Raw genomic sequence first — 19,523 nt, forward strand, 5'->3', positions numbered from 1 at the left:
ACGGAAAGTTCCATCTATTGCCACACCTTTATGACCTTCTCCTTCTCTGCTGAAAAGTAGGCTCTGTTCCACAGGAGATGTGTGATGCCAAAATCATTACACTATACAAAAACAAAGGCAACAGAAGAGTCTGAAATAACTACAGGGGTATCTCATTCCTTCGCGCCACAGAGATGTCTTTGCTAGGGTCACAACTGAAAAGACTCCATTTACTTGCAGACCGAATGTACCCGGAAGTACAGTGCGGTTTCCGTGCCGGCAGATCTACTGTGGGTGTGATCTTCGCCATACGCCAGCTACAAGAGAGTGTAGGGAACAGAATATACCCCTTTACCTTACTTTCATAGATCTCACTAAGGCATTCGACACAGTCAGCAGAGCAGGGCTCTACAAGATTTTGGGAAAAATTGGCTGCCCACCAAAGCGCCTCAGTCTCACCTGCTCCTTCCATGACAACATGCACTGCACTGTACAATTTGATGACTCCGCTTCCAACAGTTTTGCAGTGAAGAATGGAGTGAAACAGGGTTGTATCCAAACCCACCTCCCCTCTGTTTGGCATCATCTTCTCCATGCTCCTGACCTTCGCCTTCCATGCAGATATGGAAGGAGTCTACTTGCACACTAGGTCAGACGGCAAGTTCTACAATCCATCAAGGCGGAAAGCGAAGTCAAAAACACATCACGTCCTGATCAGAGAAGTCCTCTACACTGATGATGCTGCGCTAATTGCTCACACAGAAACTCAGCTACAAAGACTCATGGACTGTCTCTCCCGTGCCTGTAACTTGTTCTCCTTGAAGATAAGCATCAAGAAAACCAAGGTCATGGGATAAGATGTTGCATCTCTGCTCCTGATCACACTAAATAACACCCCACGGGAAGTGGTTAGCAGACTCTGCTACCTTGGGTCCATGGTAACAGACAATCTGTCCCTTGATGCAGAGCTCGATACACACATGGGGAAAGCAGCTACCAGCTTTTCCCGACTTACGAAACACGCATGGGATAACACCAGCTGACCCTTAGGACCAAACTGATGGTTTATAAGGCCTGTGTTCTCAGCACCTTGCTGTATGGCTGTGCAACATGGCCGACTTAGAGCTACCAGGAAATGAAGCTCAATAATTTCCATCTTCACTGTCTGCAGTGCATTATGGGTATATCCTGGCAGGACAAAATCACAAATGCAGCAGTCCTCTCAAAGGCAGAATCCCAAGTGTGACGGCACTAATCAAACAGAGGTGGCTTTGGTGGATCAGACACGTTCGCAGGATGGAAGACCATACTTAAGGACCTTCTGTTTGGTGAAGTAGGCAGGGCCAGACGACCAGTGGAACGCCCAAAACTCTGCTTCAAGGATGCTTGCAAGCGTGACCATGAAAGCCCTAAATGTCCACTATTGTATTTGGGCGTCACTAGCTGGTGAAAGAGGGAAATGGTGACACATCCTGTGGACTGGTGTGTACTACCACCACCACGACCAGTTGTTTCAGCAGCTTGGCAGCAGCTGCCAATGTCAAAAACAACAACTCAGAGCGTCACTTGGCATCATTTTATTCCACAAAAATAAATTAGGGCTTAAAGTTGCTCCAAATTTACTTGTGGTAAATTTGTTAGCGTGGCTGTTAACCTGTTTCAGTTCCCTGAGTTAATGATAGGACCATTTGGCCATAAATGTCAGAGAGTACTTTTAACAGCTTACTCACCTATGGATGAACTTTAGGTCAGAGTTGACACTTTTCACGCTGTTTCACTGGATTAAACAGACTGGCATTGCCGAGGAGGTGGGATGTCTCGGTGCACACACACAAACACAGTCTGGCCATGAAGGTTTATTACAGTGTGGCAGGAATGCATTTGCGTGTAGTTTTCTGTCTAACTAAGTGTTCATTGATCATAGTCATGTTCTGGAGTTGAGGTTACAAAGTTGGGAGAGGAGGATTGATGTTGTGGATGTTTGATGTGACAGTGCTCTCTGAGTGACACAAAGCTGGAGAAAACGGTCACACAACAGATCTCACAGTAAAAGAAAATTGGAATGGAAGCACCAGCCAGGGAAGACCTTCTGCAGAAGGGAGTTGATAACAAGATTAGCAGGGCCTGTAATTAGACCTAAAGAATGGGACAAGCTTGGTGGGTTATTAGTTCTTGTTGTTCCTTGCTCCTGACATAGGGCAATCCTATAATACTTCCCAATTCCCTCTTTCTCCCCTTCCTCATGTGAAGGTGCCAAAACACCTAGAGGTGCAGTTTCATGGGTATTCGTAGCCCATCGAAATGGCCATTAGAAAGAGAAATTAGATGGCGTGTATAACGGTTGGCCAATCTGTCTCTGCCCTGTTTTCTGCCACTGTCAAGAGTTACAATCATCCACTGAGTGTTGGCAGGTTATTTATCCATGCGGGACATCACACAGCCAAGGTCAAGCTGTCCTCACCCAACATTCACTTATATGCACTTTCTAGCAAGGACGCGTTAGATAGGATTCATCAACAGAGGCCGTATGTTTCCCCCTCTTGGCCCAGCGGGTAAACTGAGGGCAACACCTACCACTGTGCCTGTTGGAACCAGCCAACTCAGCATACACAACAGCTACAGGACCATCTTGGTCTGTAAAGCTCAGTGACACACTACATGGTGTTTCTACTGCATTCAGTGTTGGTTCATTCACATGATGGATGATATTGTGGCTTTGGAAAAGGTTCAGAGGAGAGCTACAAGAAAGCTGAAAGAACCTTAGTTACTCAGATAGGCTTAAAGAGCCATGCCTATTTGCTTTAGACTTAGAGGTGACCTGAAAGGTGTATAAAATAATGAAAGGACTGGATTGTGAGCCTGTCGATAGATTATTAAGTTTAACAGAATGGGAAGGAGCAGAGGCCATGCATTTAAACCATAAGATTAGGAATAGACTGGCTATGAGGGAGTTCCTCTTTTCTCTGAGGGTAATGAGACTCTGGAATACATTGTCTGCTGGTTTGGTGGGTGCTGACTCTTTTTTATTCTTTCATGGGATGTGAGCATTACTGGCAAGGCCAGCATTTATTGCCCAGCCCTAATTGCCTTGAACTGAATGGTTTGCTGGGCCATTTCAGAGGGCAGTTAAGAGCCAACCACATTGCAGTGGGTCTGGAGTCACATGTGGGTCAGACCGGGTAAGGACAGCAGATTTCCTTCCCTAAAGGACATGAATGAACCAGATGGGTTTTTATGAAAATCGATGATTTCATGGCACCATTACTGAGACTAACTTTCAATTCCAGATTTTTATTAATTAATTGAGTTTCAATTCTACCAGCTGCCGTGGTGGGATTTGAACCCATGTCCCTTAGGGCATTAGTCTGGGCCTCTGGATTACTAGTTCAGTGACATTACCAGTACGTCACTGCCTCCCCTCTCTGCAAGCCTTCAAAAGGGAGCTGGAATGATTCTTGGCAGGGGTAGAGATGGCATCATATAGAAGGCAAGAAAACAGTTAATGCATGCATGGTCCTGAACTGGTTTTGATCACCTGTGGGGGTCGGAGAACAATTTTCCTTTCTCTTTATGGCCCTGGGTTTTCTTTCCCAGTTTTTTTTTGCCTCTGTCATGGTGGTGGGTAGGTTGGAAGTTTCTTGCCATGATGCCCCAGGTTTCACAAGTGTACGGCAGGCTTGATCTGGCCTTTTCCTGCTCGCCATTTTCTAATATTGGTACGTTCAATTCAGGCAGCCTGTGTCAACATATTCATTATTAAATTTGAGCTTTGTTTTGAAATGGGATGCGGTCCTTAAAGGGTTAGAAACATTATTGTTAAAGTAACATGAACATAAATGGTTCAGTATGGGACAAATAGTCAAAAAGCATCTGAAGGTATCATATCAGATAACAAATCTTCTTATGTCTCATCCATTAAGCAGATGCAATAGCTGGCTGAACTGTACCTGACAGAGCTCCAGAAACTTTGCAGAAAATAGCCATCGCCCATCTACCTTTGAGAGAATGGGACAAAATCAGGCATTTGTTGGTGTTTCTTTAAAGAGACTGAATAAATCCACCAATTTGAAATCATATTTGATACTGTGAGCCATTAAAGAGCTGAGAGTTTCAACTCGCATTGCCTTAAATACTGTTGATCTAGCCATAGCCCCAAAAGAACCTCTTCCTATTAGATATAGTTGGTTATGAGGGGATCCACTCTGCAAGCATGAGGCAGGGCTCCATGAACTACCACGGTCAGTATGGGGCACTGAACCTCCACTGTTGGCATTTTTCTGCATCACACTCTAGCCAACTGAGCTAACCGGCCCACAATTAAATGCTGCAAAAAGCTCTTATTAGGCTGTGCGAATTTCACCTGCCCCTTTAAAATGATGCAATAGATTCTGAGTCACATTGTCCCCAAATGGTCTTTGGTGGAATGTTCTTATATATATCCTCTTTCTCCATTTGCAGGGGTTTGGGGTAAGAGCAAGTGGGGGAGAGGGGGACTAAACTTCCAAAGAGGTGGCACAGGCATGATGGGCTGAATGGCCTTCTTCTGTGCATTGGGTTGTGGAAGGGAGGACATGGCTGGTGCTGAGCAATACCTTGTACGGTGGATTCTATCTCATCTAAAAGGACAGAGGAAGGAAGGAAAACTGCATGGGTGAATCAATCCAAGCTGGCCTAGTGGCATTAACAAAATCCGAGAGAGAAAGTAATCCATTAAAACGTAGGGGGGACACTCAAGTGTAAGTGTGTCACTGGAGGAAGCAGCTAAGTGCAGGTCAGATTGCTCACCCTGGATGCTCTCATCCATCTCCTGACAGTCGATGAAACAGGAGCATTGTGTGTCATGCTAGGCCCCCACATGCCAAGAATGAGGCACATTAATTTTGTCTTGAACATTGATTTTAAACTGTTACTGGAGTGAAGAAAGAACTTGTTAAACAGATCAGCCGTGGCTGGAAAAAATATTTACATATTAACAGATGGTGATTGAAAGGACAAAGGACCATTCCCTGACACATTCAACCCACAATGGACCTTGATCACCAGGTATTGTGTGTAAGAGGAGCATTCCAGAGACTGCGAAGGTGATACAATCCAAGACGTGGTCAGACCAGTTAGTCACATGACTAACCTGCTGGGCAACCTCGGGCTTTCTGAATTGTACAAACAGTTTGAACTGAGAGTGTCTGTTTGCTCCTGGACTGAGAAGATCTCTCCTGTCTGCTCCCATCTCTTTCTCACAAGCCTCTCAATCCACATGAACCCCAAGAGACAAAAGTCTCCTACAGTGAACAAGGTTTAAGAAAAATACTGGGCTCCAACGAAAAGCAAGATCGACCTACATTCAAGAACTCTACAGCGAGCTCGAAGAACCATAACAAAAACTCTTCAGATATTGCCTCAAACTTTTCCACTTTATTTTTTCTTCTGCTCTTTTCTGTCTCTATTTGCAAGTATGTATCACGTATGCATGCTAGCATGGGCGCGTCGTGTATCCACAGGCGTCAACCGAATTAGAGTTTAAGTTCAAGTTCATTAAATTTCAACTTTTCTTCTTTAAACCTAAGAAAGCCTGTTTGTGCTGGTTTCTTGGCCTTATAATTGGAAAGCGGTGAACAAGGATTCACCAAGGGGGAGCTAAAAAACACGGTGTGTTTAAAACCAAACCTTGTTACAGTAAGACCAGGTGAGGGCTGAAAGGGAACCCTAGACATCTTTCTCACCTGGTCGTAACAGAAATTTGGGTGCTAGGGTCTGGAATTGACCCACAGGCAAACAAGAGAAATTGGAAGTGGGAAGCCAAATTGTTCCCAATCAAAAAAGAGCAAGATTTCAATACAGGTTTTCTTGTGGTTGGTTGTGACTGAATACTAACCTGTCTGCAACTGAAGCTCATAGCTCACCAAGCCAGGGTGAAGAACTTGGGATAAGTTAAAAGCACTGTCTACGGAGGAATTGAGGAAAATGGTTGAACAGTGTGGGATCACTGTACATGGCAAGGGAAGGAAGTCTGAACTACTAAAGCTAGTGGCCAACCATTTTTCCTTTAAACCTGAAGAAGCAGAAACAGGGTTAGAAGTAGATCCCGATAGGGTATTGCTAGCAAAGCTATAATTGGAACACAGGGAACTTGAATTAGAGGAGAGGGAGAAAGAAAGAGCCTTCCAGAAGGAACATGAAGAAAAAGACAGGAGAAGGAACAGGAGAGAGAAAGAGAGAGGCAGGAGAGGGAGAAAGAGAAAGCCTTCCAGAAGGAACATGAAGAGGAAGAAAGAGAGGAGAGAGAGAGAAGACAAGAGAAGGAACGAGAGAGAGAGGAGAGAGAGAGAGAAAGAATATTCCAGAAGGAATGTGAAGAAAGAGAGCTGAAGCAGCTTGAGTTAACTAGGGGTGACAGAGTAACCCCAGTGAAAGCATGGCCAATCTGGAGGAGCGTAATTCAGGGCTGGGTACAGAATTGTTAAAATTAGCTCAAATAATTCCAAGATTCAATGAGGAGGATGTAGAAATATTTTTTATGTCCTTTGAGAAACTGGCACGGCAGCTAAAATGGCCAGCTGAGACATGGCCTCTTTCATTGCAAAGCAAGCTAACAGGAAAAGCCCATGAGGTTTATTCCCTGTTGACAGATGAGAGTTCATCAAATTATGAACTGACAAAAAATGCTAACCTCGGGGCATATGAATTAGTACCTGAAGCCTATCGCCAAAAGTTTAGAACCCTCAAGAAGCAAGTTAATCAAACTTACCTGGAGTTTGAAAGAAATAAGCAGCTGGCTTTTGACCAGTAGCTGAGGGCTCTTAAAGTACAGCTCAGCTATGAGAATCTCAAAGAAGTAATTCTGGTAGAGGAATTTAAACACTCTCTCCCACTCTCCATAAAGACCCATGTAGAGGAGCAGCTGGTCCAGAGAGCACGGCAAGCGGCCATTCTGGCCCATGAGTTTGCTTTAATTTATAAGTCGGTTTCTCAGGGGAGAACCTTTCCTAGTCACCCCCACAAATCTGAAAGGGACAAAGGGTGGGAAAGTGCGAGCAGCCCAAGCAGTCCTGAGAGAGAAAGCGAAGCAGGAGACACAGGGGGCCCTCCTCGAGCCAAACAGGAAAGTGCCGTGAGCAAGAGTGAGACCTGGAGGCTGGTGTGCTTCCATTGTAATAAAGCAGGGCGTTTAAAAGCTGACTGCTGGAAACTAAAGGGAAAACCTGTAGGGTTAATCAGAGCACACCCGTTCAGTGAAGAACGGAAGCTGATGGAAAGCACAGCAGAACAAGCTGTGGCTTTAACTGCAGTCAGAGTGAGACCCAGGAAGCTTACAGCTGCAAGTGCAGGAAAATTGAATAGGATTCCTGAAGCTTCTCAGGCTTTTGTGTTTGAAGGGAAAGTAACCCATACCCCTCGAGTAGGGCAAGCAAGCCCATAGTGATTCTTAGGGACACAGGGTCCACCAGATCCCTTTTAAAGGGAAAAGGCCTGACAATTCCCCCAGAGAGTGCAGTGAACACAACAATGGCGGTGAATGGTATTGGAGGGCAAGGTATGCCTCTACCGGTACACAGGGTGCACTTGGAGCTTAACCTAGTTTCGGGACCGGTGACTGTAGGGATTGTCCCTAGTTTGCCTGTGGATGGGGTTGACATGTTCCTAGATAATGATCTGGTGGGACTGAAGGTGGTAGGCCCCCCAGTAGTGAGGCGAATCTGCAGGAGGTCAGAGACAGGGCGGTGTCAAGAGACGGTCTCCTGCAGTTTCCCTGAATGTGTAGTGATCAAACCAGCTCCCCCAGAGGAGACTGCATTGGCACTGCAGGCAGATGACCATGAGGTCTGTCTGTCTGAGACTTTCTTTGGAAAGTTAGAAGACCCAGGGAATGAATTAAATGGATTTTCCCTAGCTGAGACTCAGTGAGCCAACCCAGTATTGCAAGCGTTAGCACAGGCTGCCCAGTCTGAAAGTGAACCAGAGGGAGTCCCTGATTGCTACTATTTAAAGAATGAGGTACTGATGAGGAAGTGGAGTTCTCCCAACAGACCTGAGGTAAAGGAGTGGACAGTAGTTCACCATTAGTGGCGCCACAGAGGTATCAGAGATAAATATTAAAAAGGGCCCACGAGACTACAGTGTCTGTACATGCCGGTATACAAAAGACCAAAGCCTGCATAAGACAGCAGTTTGACTGGCCAAAACTCCACAAAGATGTGGTGGAGTACTGCAGGAGTTGCCACATGTGCCAGGTTGAGGGGAAACACCAACCTACAGTGAAACCTGCACCCCTAAGTCCTGTACTGGTGTTAGGAGGACCCTCCAACAGAGGGTTGGTGAACTGTAAGGGACCCCCACCGAGAACAAAAGGGTCCAGGCAGGCACAAGGCTGGCAAAAGTTCAGAAAGGGAAGGGGAAGAAGTGATAAAAGACGGCAGGTTAAAAGAAGTCCGGGAGGAATCCCGGATGAAAACCCTTACTGTCTGGTCAGCCAACCCCGATAAATGTGAAAAGCTAGACCCCCACACCCTCCGACATAAATGCAGACATTAGAAGCACCCCACCAGAGTTGCTAACAGCCTTTACAGGAACCTGCAGAGACAAAGAAAGACCTTTAGGGGGCAGGGAAACTATGAAGGTGATGCCTCACCTAGTCGAAGTGCCACAGGGGAAAGCAGTAGAGTCTGCACAATTACCTGCAGACAGAAGTGTCTTCTGGGACAAAGGGGACATTAGCAAAGAATCCTCCCCCACAGTCATAAAAAGAGAACCACCCATCCCCCTAAAGTCAAAAGCCTTTGCATGACTCAGCAAAGCACTGAAGGAGAGTTCACAACAGACCCGCCCACTACTGACTCTCCTGGAAATAAAATTATCTCAGCAGGAACAAAGACCCTATGCAGCCATGGAAATGGGCAAACGGAAGAGAAACTTCCCCAAAAAAGAACCACGGTCTACTGGGATGCCAAAAATGCAGTTTTAATAAGTTTTAGGATTTGTGAATGAATGAGAGAAATGCATGTTTTTTTTCTGTATCTTATATTTTCTCTCGACCCATTTAATGCAATGTGCCTTTTCTCAAATTGCATTTCATTCGGCTGGGTGTGGAGGTTTTGTCATGAACATTGATTTTAAACTGTTACTGGAGTGAAGAAAGAAACAGATCAGCCGTGGCTGGAAAAGACATTTGCATAATAACAGATGGTGATTGCAAGGACAAAGGACCATTCCCTGATAAATTCAACCCACAATAGACCTTGATCACCAGGTGCTGTGTGTAAGAGGAACATTCCAGAGACTGCTAACGTGATACAATCCAAGGCGTGGTCAGACCAGTTAGTCGCATGACTAACCTGCTGGGCAACCTTGGGCTTTCTGAATTGTACAAATAGTTTGAACTGAGAGTGTCTGTTTGCTCCTGGACTGAGAAGATCTCTCCTGTCTGCTCCCATCTCTTTCTCACAAGCCTCTCAATCCATTGAAGACACATGAACCCCAAGAAAGAAAAGTCTCCTACAGTGAACAAGGTTTAAGGAGAATACTGGGCCCCAACGAAAAGCAAGATCTACCTACAATCAAGGACTCTACAGTGAGCTCGAAGAACCATAACAAAAGCTCTTCAGATATTGCCTCAAACTTTTCCACTTTATTTTTTCTTCTGCTCCTTTCTGTCTCTATTTGCATGTATGCATTGCATTTGCATGCTGGCGTGAGTGCGTTGTGTATCCATAGGCGTCAACTGAAATAGAGTTTAAGTTCAAGTTTAATAAATTTCAACTTTTCTTCTTTAAACCTAAGAAAGCCTGTTTGTGCTGGTTTCTTGGCCTTATAATTGGAAAGCGGTGAACAAGGATTCACCAAGGGGGAGCTAAAAACACGGTGTGTTTAAAATTAAACCCTGTTACAGTAAGACCAGGTAAAGGCTGAAAGGGAACACTAGACACCTTTCTCACCTGGTCGTAACAATTGGGTGTGGAAATGCTCAGTCTGATACTGAGCCCGAGGGAGCTGATTCCTTCTTTGTGCAGGAAGTAGTGACAGGCACGTTGCTCCTTTGCAAGCAAAGTCTCCATCACCCGCTTGATGCATCTGCGAAAGACTGGCTGACGTTGACGTGGCATTTGGCACCAGCCTTGGCTTGGAAAGTGGCATAAATGTTTATTGCAGTCATGCCCAAAGGAAGAGCTTGTCCCTGTGGTGGATGTCATCTGCCCATCATCCTCTGGGAAAATGCTTAGCTCCGTAATAGTCTCCTGTGTAAATGCAGAGGCAGAAAAGTAGCATCTCCCCTCAACTGCCCAGGAACGATTGTCTGGGACAGTAAATGTGGGTCCTGGGCTAAGGGCAAGTGCAATCTGAGGTATAGAGAAGGTAAAACTTGCATATGTAGCAATGTTTACATCCTCAGGATGTTCCAAATGCTTCCCAGCCAATGAATGACTTTTGAAGTTCTATCCAAGTTGGCAAATGTGGCAGCCAATGAGCACACAGCAAGGTTCCACAAACAACAATGAGAAAAACGGCCAGTTAATCTGCTTTGAGAATGTTGATTTAGGGATAAGTGTTGGCCAGGACAGTGGCAGTACTTAAAAGCAAAATACCGCAGATGCTGGAAATCTGAAATCAAAACAAGAGATGCTGGAAATACTCAGCAGGTCTGGCAGCATCTGTGGAAAGAGAAGCAGAGTTAACGTTTCAGGTCAGTTCTGAAGAAGGGTCACTGACCTGAAACGTTAACTCTGCTTCTCTCATCACAGATGCTGCCAGACCTGCTGAGTTTTTCCAGCATTTCTTGTTTTTATTTCAGTGGCAGAACTTCCTACTTTTCAAATACAGTCATGGGATCTTCTACTGGCTTGAGCTTTCAGAAGCACACCACACTCCGACTGCACAGAACAATCTAACAATCCACATTTCTGGTCTGTAACCGTGTTGTCAAATGTGACTAATGCAGGCAAGAGTCAAAAAACACAGTGCAAGGGACAATGGTGTTCACTTTCTGAGTCTAAACATTATTAAGAATGAAAGTTAATTCTGGATGTTAATCATGGATAAGGGGCTATTTATTAGTAAACTGATGGGAGAATAATATTCTTATGCCTAAGCTTTAAATTATGCTCACAGGAATGCCTGAATTTACCTGATATTTGTTATAAACTTGTATTGTATGCATCCTAATAAGCCTTAGTTGATACGTGTGCATGTATCCATTGCAATCAATGTAAGACTCTGAAGTCAATGCAAAGCAAGCATCATGTTCAGAGGCCCCAGGATTTATGTTGGTCGTTTTATGATTTAATAATACAAGATGCTATCAGATATTTCACTCATGGAAGCACAAAAATGTTTCTGGATTGTCTTTTTCTCCCTCGTCAATTCTTTCTTCCCATTCCCTCACCCTATGTTCCATTTCCCTCCCCATCCCAATAAACAAGCTCATCCAAAATTCTGCTGTCCATATCAGAACTTGCATCGTCTTGTTCAGCCATCACCCTTGTGCTTGCTGACCTACATTGATTCTGGTCTGGCAACTCCTCCATTTTAAAATTCTCATTTTCAAATTCCTCCTTGGCTTTGCCCCTCCCATCTCTGTAACCTCCTCCAGCCCCACAGCCCTCTGAGATATCCATGCTTCTCCCAATTCTGGTCTCTTGTTCATCCCCAATTTTCATTGCTCCATATTGGTGGCTGCGCCTTCAGTTGACTAGACCCTAAACTCTGACATTCCCTTCTTAGACCTCTCCGTCTCTCTCTTCTTCCTTAAGAGGCTCCTTAAAACCTACCACTTTGGCCAAGCTTTTGGGTCACCTGTCATCCCCTTACGTGGCTTGGTGTCAAATTTTGTTTAGGAGGATTTGACTTAGAGGCATCCAGTTACAATCCCACGAGTGGTAGCTTCACACCATTGCTTGACGCTCTAATATTGCCGGTTGTCGTTCGGTTTTTGATTAATGCTCCTGTGAAGTGTCGTGGGATGCTTTATTGTGTGACAGGCAAGTTGCTGTTGTCGGAGTTGCTGGATAGTGATCAGGACCAGGAATCTTTCTTTCCTTAACCTAGGCCAATTCTAGAACCTCTGCTAACCATTGTGGCAGAGACAGTTAATTCAGCTCTATTTGCAATCTAACCTGGGATTTCTCTGGTCTACCTATCTCAGCTACCCAGTCGATGCATTTGCTGAGCAATCAGGGAGCCTCTTCTTAGGCTTTTCTCAATTTGGGGACTCAGGCCATTGCTAAAAATTAAGATCTGAAATTTTCAAATTGTAAAGACTTTAATCCATCAATATTTTGAAACATCACCACTCATTCCTGAGAGAGTCAGCAAGGCAATGTGATTCAATCTGAGGTACAATACGAGTTGCAGATGACACAAACAGGATCTGGTTTGCAGAAGACAATTAGTGAAGAATGGAAGTTTTCCTATAATTAGAATTAGTAATGATAGAAAGTTTCAGCTAACTGAGGTAAAACCTCCACAGTAAATGTAGGATTTGGTTCAGCCTTGAACTTTTCCGTTATTACTTTGCAAACTGCAACTGAAAATAAACCAAACATTAAGCTTAAACAACCACGCAAAAGCTACCGTCTAATGTTAACAATGGGATTTGAGCTGGGTGTTTCTCAGGGATTCTGCGGTTATAGGTACTAACTTTGTCCCTCCCTCACTCCCAAATCTCAGAACAGAAAGAATCCAATTTATTTGTGAAAAGCATAATAAACACCCATCTTTCTGCCCAATGCCGTCGCCCAGCACAGAACGGTCAGGCTAGGTGGAACAATAGATGGACAGGAAAGGTGGGGCAGGGGGCGGGTTATGCTACAAACGCCCTACACTACCAGAATACGGGTTACAAGAAGAAATGACCAAAACTAGACCTGCAAAGGATTAAGCTATTTGGCATACAATTGCATCCATTTTGTCGGAGGATGAATAATGCGTAGGGGTGCGGTTTTGCCCGCCATGCTTCAACCACATGGGACCGGGCCATCTTTCTTTCCATCTTACCCTCATCCCTTCAAATCGTGATAAGGCTCTTAATGGTCTCAAAGCTCTGAGTGTCCGAAGGGATTTTATGGCAGCTAGTTCAGCGTATCCCAAGGCATTAGCTGTTAGGCTGACTACAGAGACCTAGATAGAAACACAAAAAGACGAGAATCCATTCTATTATCAAACATCCTACCACTGTGATAGGACACTGGGGGCTGAACAGCTGTGTCCACCTGTTGAGATTGTCACTTTCCACCTGAAAAGAAATCTAGGTTGGTACCTGCTGAGAGAAAAACATCAACTCTTTTTTTTTCAATCTCGGTCATTTGGTTGACTGCCTACAGAAAGAAAGCATTGTTTGAACAAAGACACCAATAAAGTCCAAACCAAAGACTGATACATGTTTTTCCAACTGAGTGTGAGGCTACAAACTATAGATAATGTGAACATTTTTTTGATAGCATAGATAGGGAGAAACTGTTTCCACCATAAGATAGTCATTAAACAAAGGACACAAATTTAAGATACATGGCAAAAAAAATCAGAGGGGAGATGAGGAATTTATTTTTTTAAACACAGCTATGATCCAGAATGCACTGCCTGAAAGGGTAGCGGAAGCAGATTCAATAGCAACTTTCAAAAGGGAATTGATATCTGTTTGAAACGGAATGCATTTCCAAGGCTATGGGGAAAGAACAGAGGAGTGGGACTAATTGGATAGCCAACACAAGCAACGAATAGCCTCTTTCTGTGCTACACAATTCCATAAAAAGCCAACGAGCCAATAATAGGTTAAAGGGGCATAACAGTAGAGATTTTTATCTAATTGGCTTGCCGCACATGGTTCCTCTCTGATCTTTGGTCTCCCCCTCTCTCTTTTGCATTAAAGCAGGATGAGTTGGACCATCTGCTCTTCCGCTAGCTCAGTGATAGTGCTGACCCCTGGATCAGATGCTTAATAAGCAAACAGTAACCAATAGCTTTCCCAATGGGTGAGTTTAGCTCCCCTTTATTTATGCCCACATCCCTCCCCCACCAACCCAGGAATGGAAATAGATTCATCGACAGACACCATGGGAATGATGGGCAGTTACTCATACCTTGTGACTAAGGCAGTCGTGAAAGATGCTTTTGTAAAGGCTTGAGCAGCTCATGGAAAACTGGGACAAGTGGGTTTCAACTGAAAGTCCTTCATTTGTTTTGTAATGTATTTTTACGAATTTTTATGAAGGATATTTTTGGAAAAAAAATTTGGAAAATCTTTCAGGCAATTCAAGATCAAAATCAAACTGAACTATATCAACATAAAACAAGCCGCAAATCCATCAAATGGATACAAATGCTCCCCTCCAGTCTCCAGAAATTTAGTATAAAGGACGTGCCCATATCCACTATAGAGTTGGGTCTGATTTAGTGTTGATTTTTGAACGATCTTTTGGGTCTTTTATATTCACAGTACACATGTATCAGACTGAAGTTGGGACTCCATTAGGCTTTAGATAGGCTTGAAGCAATATTTCTGAGAGGAAATATCCGCTCAAAAACTGCATAGATAAAAGACCATGTTAATGCATATGTGAATGTTTCTGTGCCTCCCACCAAGTGTTAGTATTTAAGCAGGCATCGCTGTTAATATTGTCATATAGCTACATATACAGTTGCCCTTACCCTCATGCCTTCAAATCTGGACAAGGCTCGAAGCGGCCTCAATGCCCTCAGGGTCCTGAGAGATTTCATGGTAACAAACTGGTCGTAACCAAGAGACTTTGTCAAAAGGCAAAGAACAGAAATCTGTGCAGATTGAATGGAATGGAATTGAATGGTTATCTACGTATTGCAGTTGCAAACTGTTAGGAAACTGTGGAGATACAATAAAGGCCACATTGCAGCATTCAACAATTACCAGAGGCTCTGGGTTAATTACTAAAAGGAGAAACTGCTACCTGTGCCTTTTAGGTTAACTGGATGAAACAAAAAAAAAACCCACCCTTTTTAAATGTATTGGGCCACCTCTAACGGAATGTTAATGTCAGGCTAACTCATCTTTGGAAGTATATTGTCATCATTCGTATCTGAATTATACAGAGCCATTTTAACAGATGGTTGAAAATATCAGATAGATTGCTAAAGCAGTAAAGCAGTGTAAGTCTCGACTGTGCAGTGTCCTCAGGCCATGTACTAAGAGCATGGCCTAAGAAGCAGATCCTTTCTCCCTTCTATGACCTTTGGCAAACCTGTTGCCTCCAGTGTCAATCTGTGGGAAGTAGCCAGAGCTGGAATTCAGCACTGTTCTCTCGCATCCTTGTTCTCCTGCAAGAGAAAGGAAGGATATGCTGTGATGGGGGAGGGGTATGCTCAATTATCCCAGCATCCAACGTCACAAGTGCAAAGGCCACTCAACAGTTGAAATGAAGACCTCGCTGTGTAGGATAACTGTGTAGGATCCTTACATTGAGGATGCATTCGTTGGGGAAGGCCCTTGAGCACGTCATTGCTGTGATTCTGATCCTTGAAAAAAAGTTAGCCAGCAACACAGGCTTACAACCAATCTGTGATTACAACCATCTAGCTCAGGACTGAACCCAATGATGACAATAGTCTCTGAACCAAGTAGAAAGACCTGTGTTTATATAGCACCTTTCACAACCTCAGGATGTCCCAAAGTGCTTCACAGCAATGAACTACTTCTGAAATGTAGTCACTGGTGCAATGCAGGAAATGTGGCAGCCAATGAGTGCAGAGCAAGCTGCCACAAACAGCAATGAAAAAATGACCGGATAATCTGTTTTTTATTGATGTTGATTGAGGGATAAATGCTGGCCAGAACACTGGGGAGAACTCCCCTGCTCTTCTTCTGCGAAAGCAGACAGAACCTCGGTTTAATGACTTATTAAAAAGAGGGCACTCAGACAGTGCAGCACTCGCTCGGTGTCAGCCTAGATTTCTGTGCTCAAGTCCCTGGAATGGGACTTAAAACCACAACTTTCTGACTCGGAGGTGAGAGTGCTACCCATTGAACCACAGCTGACATTTTTGATTGAATCGCTTGTGTGATACCTTTTCATGTCCAGTTCAAGTCTGGTGAAGTCATGTCAAAAATGAGAGTGTTCACACTAGGCCAAAGGCAAAGGACCATAGTGTTGGCCACCACTAGGCTGCAAAGTAAATTGAAGTTTATTGAAGAAAACAATAATTTTAAACTAAATCTTTTTGTAAGGAAAATAAAAGTGTTGCCTTTGGCATTCCAATCGTCTTTTGGGTCGGATTCCTAAACTTGACAGGCGGCAAGAACTGACATGTTCTCATGAGGTGAATTATACAAGTACTCAGCTAGACTGCTAGATGGTGCACTGGGCAGCCGTCTGCAAAGACTGTCCACCCTCCCAGTATCTGCCAGCCAACCAGCAGGTCTTCTGGGATTGCTGACTTTCCATTGTTGTCACAGTTAGTCAGGTTTGTTGGATTCTGTAACTAAGCAACCACAGTCGTCTGGGAATCCGAGATAATAACCTGAGCAGTGTGGTTTAATAAAGCTCTGCTAATGGTGGAGGGGCAGGAGAAAACTCACTTGAACCAGTGTGGGTCGAGAAGGAAAATAAAACCGGGAGATAAAGCTAGCACACTGAAACATGCTGGCCGTAAGGTAGGGGATGGAGCCAAAATTCAATCAAACCACTCAAGTCAGAGTTCAAATCCTGTAAATAGGCTCATTCAAATAGGTTAAAGGTCAAAGCTGAGACACAACTCACTTAGGCACATCAAAACCTTCCCCAGGCCTCGGTTAGAAAGTGCATGCATTAGTACCAATGTTATATACATAAAGCATTTGTGTTTACCTTCCCGTTTGAGGCACGGTAATGACGTGATAACATTCTTGATCACTAACTATTCTGAACCCCTGTTAACCTATAATTTACTTTCAACAAACAACAAATAATCAACAGTGAACAGCAGCTGGAGAACCATTTCCACTGAGCATTCGGCTAATAGAAGGTCATCCCTAACATCCCATTCATCCAGCCTTTCCCAGACTGCTAGCAAGGACACCACAGGGAAGAATGGAAGGAACAGGCCCTGATTCAGGCTAATGATCTATACTATTCCCCAGGGGCTGGGAAAAGAAAAATCTTCCCAAGAGCCTTAAAGCTCCCACTCCTCATGGATATTATATATAATATCAGGAGCTGAAATTCCTTTTTAAAAAAAATTATTCTTGGGATGCAGGTGCTGCTGGCCAGCCTGGGCTTTATTGCTCATTCTTTAGTTGACCTTGAGAAGCTAGTGGTTGCTCTTTACAATTAAGTTTTGTATCCCTGGCCGAATACAAAGGCATGAGTTTAATGTGGGTGCTGGTGTAAATGACTATGGAGTCCAGCTGATTTTTGTGGCACTTCACCAGATGTCCATTTCAGCTGTTTCCTAATGATGTCCTGGTTTATATTGTTTAATCTTTAAGCTTTTGCATCTTTCAACCTCATCAGATCTCAGAACTTGTGCTGAAATGGGCTCCTCCCCTGCGGCCCCCCCCCCAACTCCCTCCCCACTCCCCTCCACTTCCTAAGGGAGTTCTGCTGGGTTACAGTGTAACCCCTTTGTGTACCGAGGACACTTCTAGTCAAGAGGATTATTTATCCTCACCAGCACCCATCTGAACCACTCGGTTATTCTTCTAAAATGAAGTTTTTAAAAAAAAAGTCCCTGGGATCTAGTGGCTCTGCTGTTTCTGGTGTCACGTGCCTGTGCCAAAGTGTTACTATTTAGCCCAATATAGACATGGTTGACCCAACAGTCAAGTGACTTGAGACCCACTTTGTCATCATCACTTCTCATGATAATGACGCTCCTGCATTAGCTGACACAACAGAGAGCATCACGAGATTTGGGATATGGCTTACTGTCCTTGTGCTAATAAGGAAAGGGCCATTATAATTATCAGACCATCTGCACATTGTATTCAGTACTTAACACCTCGCGCGTGCTAAAATCAAGAGTTAATTATAGTCCCACTTCCGTGCTGTTCACAGTGATTTAACCCTCTCTCTCTCGCCAACTCATCTCTTTACGATATGGTTGCCTTGGGATCATGGAATTCGCAGTGAACAGGAATACGTATTCCTGATATGAAAAGACAGGGAAACGCTATCTGTTCAAAACACCCTCCTCAACATCAACAATAGTTATAAAAATATTTGTTTATGAAAAAGAACCTTGAAATCTCCTCCCCTGACATTTCCTCACAGCACAGCAAGCTACAGTGATTGGTGCAACAATGGAGAATGTGTAGGGCTCTGGGGAAAGAGCAGAGGTGAGTGGGACTAATTGGACAGCTCCTTCCAAGAGCTGGCACAGGCACAATGGACTGAATGGTCCCCTTCTGTATGATTCTATAACTTTCTTGTATGGTGGAGCAACTCCATTGGATTAACAGGGTTTTTTTTTGCCAGTTCAGTCCCTTTCTATACTGTGGAAGAAAACCTCTAAAGGAATGTCTGTGGTATTCCACAGGTTAGCAATCTCAAATCATAAAAAAAAACGCAACTTCAGAATATTCTGGGTGTAATTTACTGATAGCAAGTCCAAAATTCCTTTATCTGTCTGTGATGCCTTTGGCAAGTACAACCCCATCTTATGTTCTTTTTCAGTCTAGACCTTTGGGTGGGAGATAGTTTCTGACTGAAATTCGGTTTCCGTTGACTGTTGAGTGTTACATTTTACACCAATGTCCCACTTCTTGTGAGATGGATCGTACACCCGGACTTGCATTATACAAATAAAATATTAAGCTGATTATCTGCTCACTTCCCATGCCGGAAGGATCTGCTGTTGTTTTCTTTCCTTTTTTTAAAAAATTAAATTTGTTTCCAGCATTGGACTTGCTATTAAATCAAACTTTGCGAAACCATCCGGGATGTTTTCTTCAGCAGATTTCACAATTTGAGCTTTTGACTTTACTTGTCCTTCTTTCCCTCTTTAACTTCCTTTGCCATTTCTCCCTTTAGTCTTGATGAGCCTTCAGCCCAGTGGCAATCAGTGTAGGAGGAGAGGAGGATGTGGCGGTGATGGGGGAGGGGAAGGTTGCCAACCCTCCACAATTGCCCTGGAGTCTCCAGGAATTGGAGATTAATCTCCAGGACACTGCAGTGATCAATGCCCAGGAGAAAAATCGTAGGAATATAATGAAAGAACGGACTGTTTTCTTCATTTTCTTTGAACACTTTTATTTATTAGTTCTAAGAATATTAGAGCTGGCGAAGAAAGGCTGTTTGACCAGGTTGATGGCAAACAGTCATGTGATTAAATCTCCAGGGCTATGTCCAACTAGAGTTGGTACCCATAGAGAGAGGTGTTTCTATCTTATAGTGGTCAGGAACTCCATTGTTCAAAGCAAGGATTAGTTAAGGCCTTCAGTTGGACATGTGGTTACAGTCTGGGCTATGGATTTCCTTACTACCATTGCCTGTGAATGGTTTCTAGGAGGTTACTTTTGCTGGTGGGATTTAAGTGAAGGCATTCCTTCCCACTCACTGAGATATTGGAACTGTAACCCAGCTGTCAGAGCAACATGCCTGCTTAGTCAA

The 19,523-nt window shown here is 44.0% G+C and overlaps 1 protein-coding gene across 1 annotated transcript in view; it reads right to left on the reverse strand.

Moving 5' to 3' along the window:
- scn5lab (sodium channel, voltage gated, type V-like, alpha b) overlaps nucleotides 1–19,523 on the reverse strand; it is a 371,240-nt gene that overhangs the window by 71,877 nt on the left and 279,840 nt on the right. The window contains exon 20 of the mRNA XM_068015187.1: nucleotides 12,964–13,086. Within this exon, the coding sequence (XP_067871288.1) occupies nucleotides 12,964–13,086 (123 nt within the window). The remainder of the gene's footprint in view (nucleotides 1–12,963; nucleotides 13,087–19,523) is intronic.

This window comes from Heterodontus francisci, chromosome 2 (assembly GCF_036365525.1).
Source record: "Heterodontus francisci isolate sHetFra1 chromosome 2, sHetFra1.hap1, whole genome shotgun sequence".
Classification (NCBI taxonomy): domain Eukaryota; kingdom Metazoa; phylum Chordata; class Chondrichthyes; order Heterodontiformes; family Heterodontidae; genus Heterodontus; species Heterodontus francisci.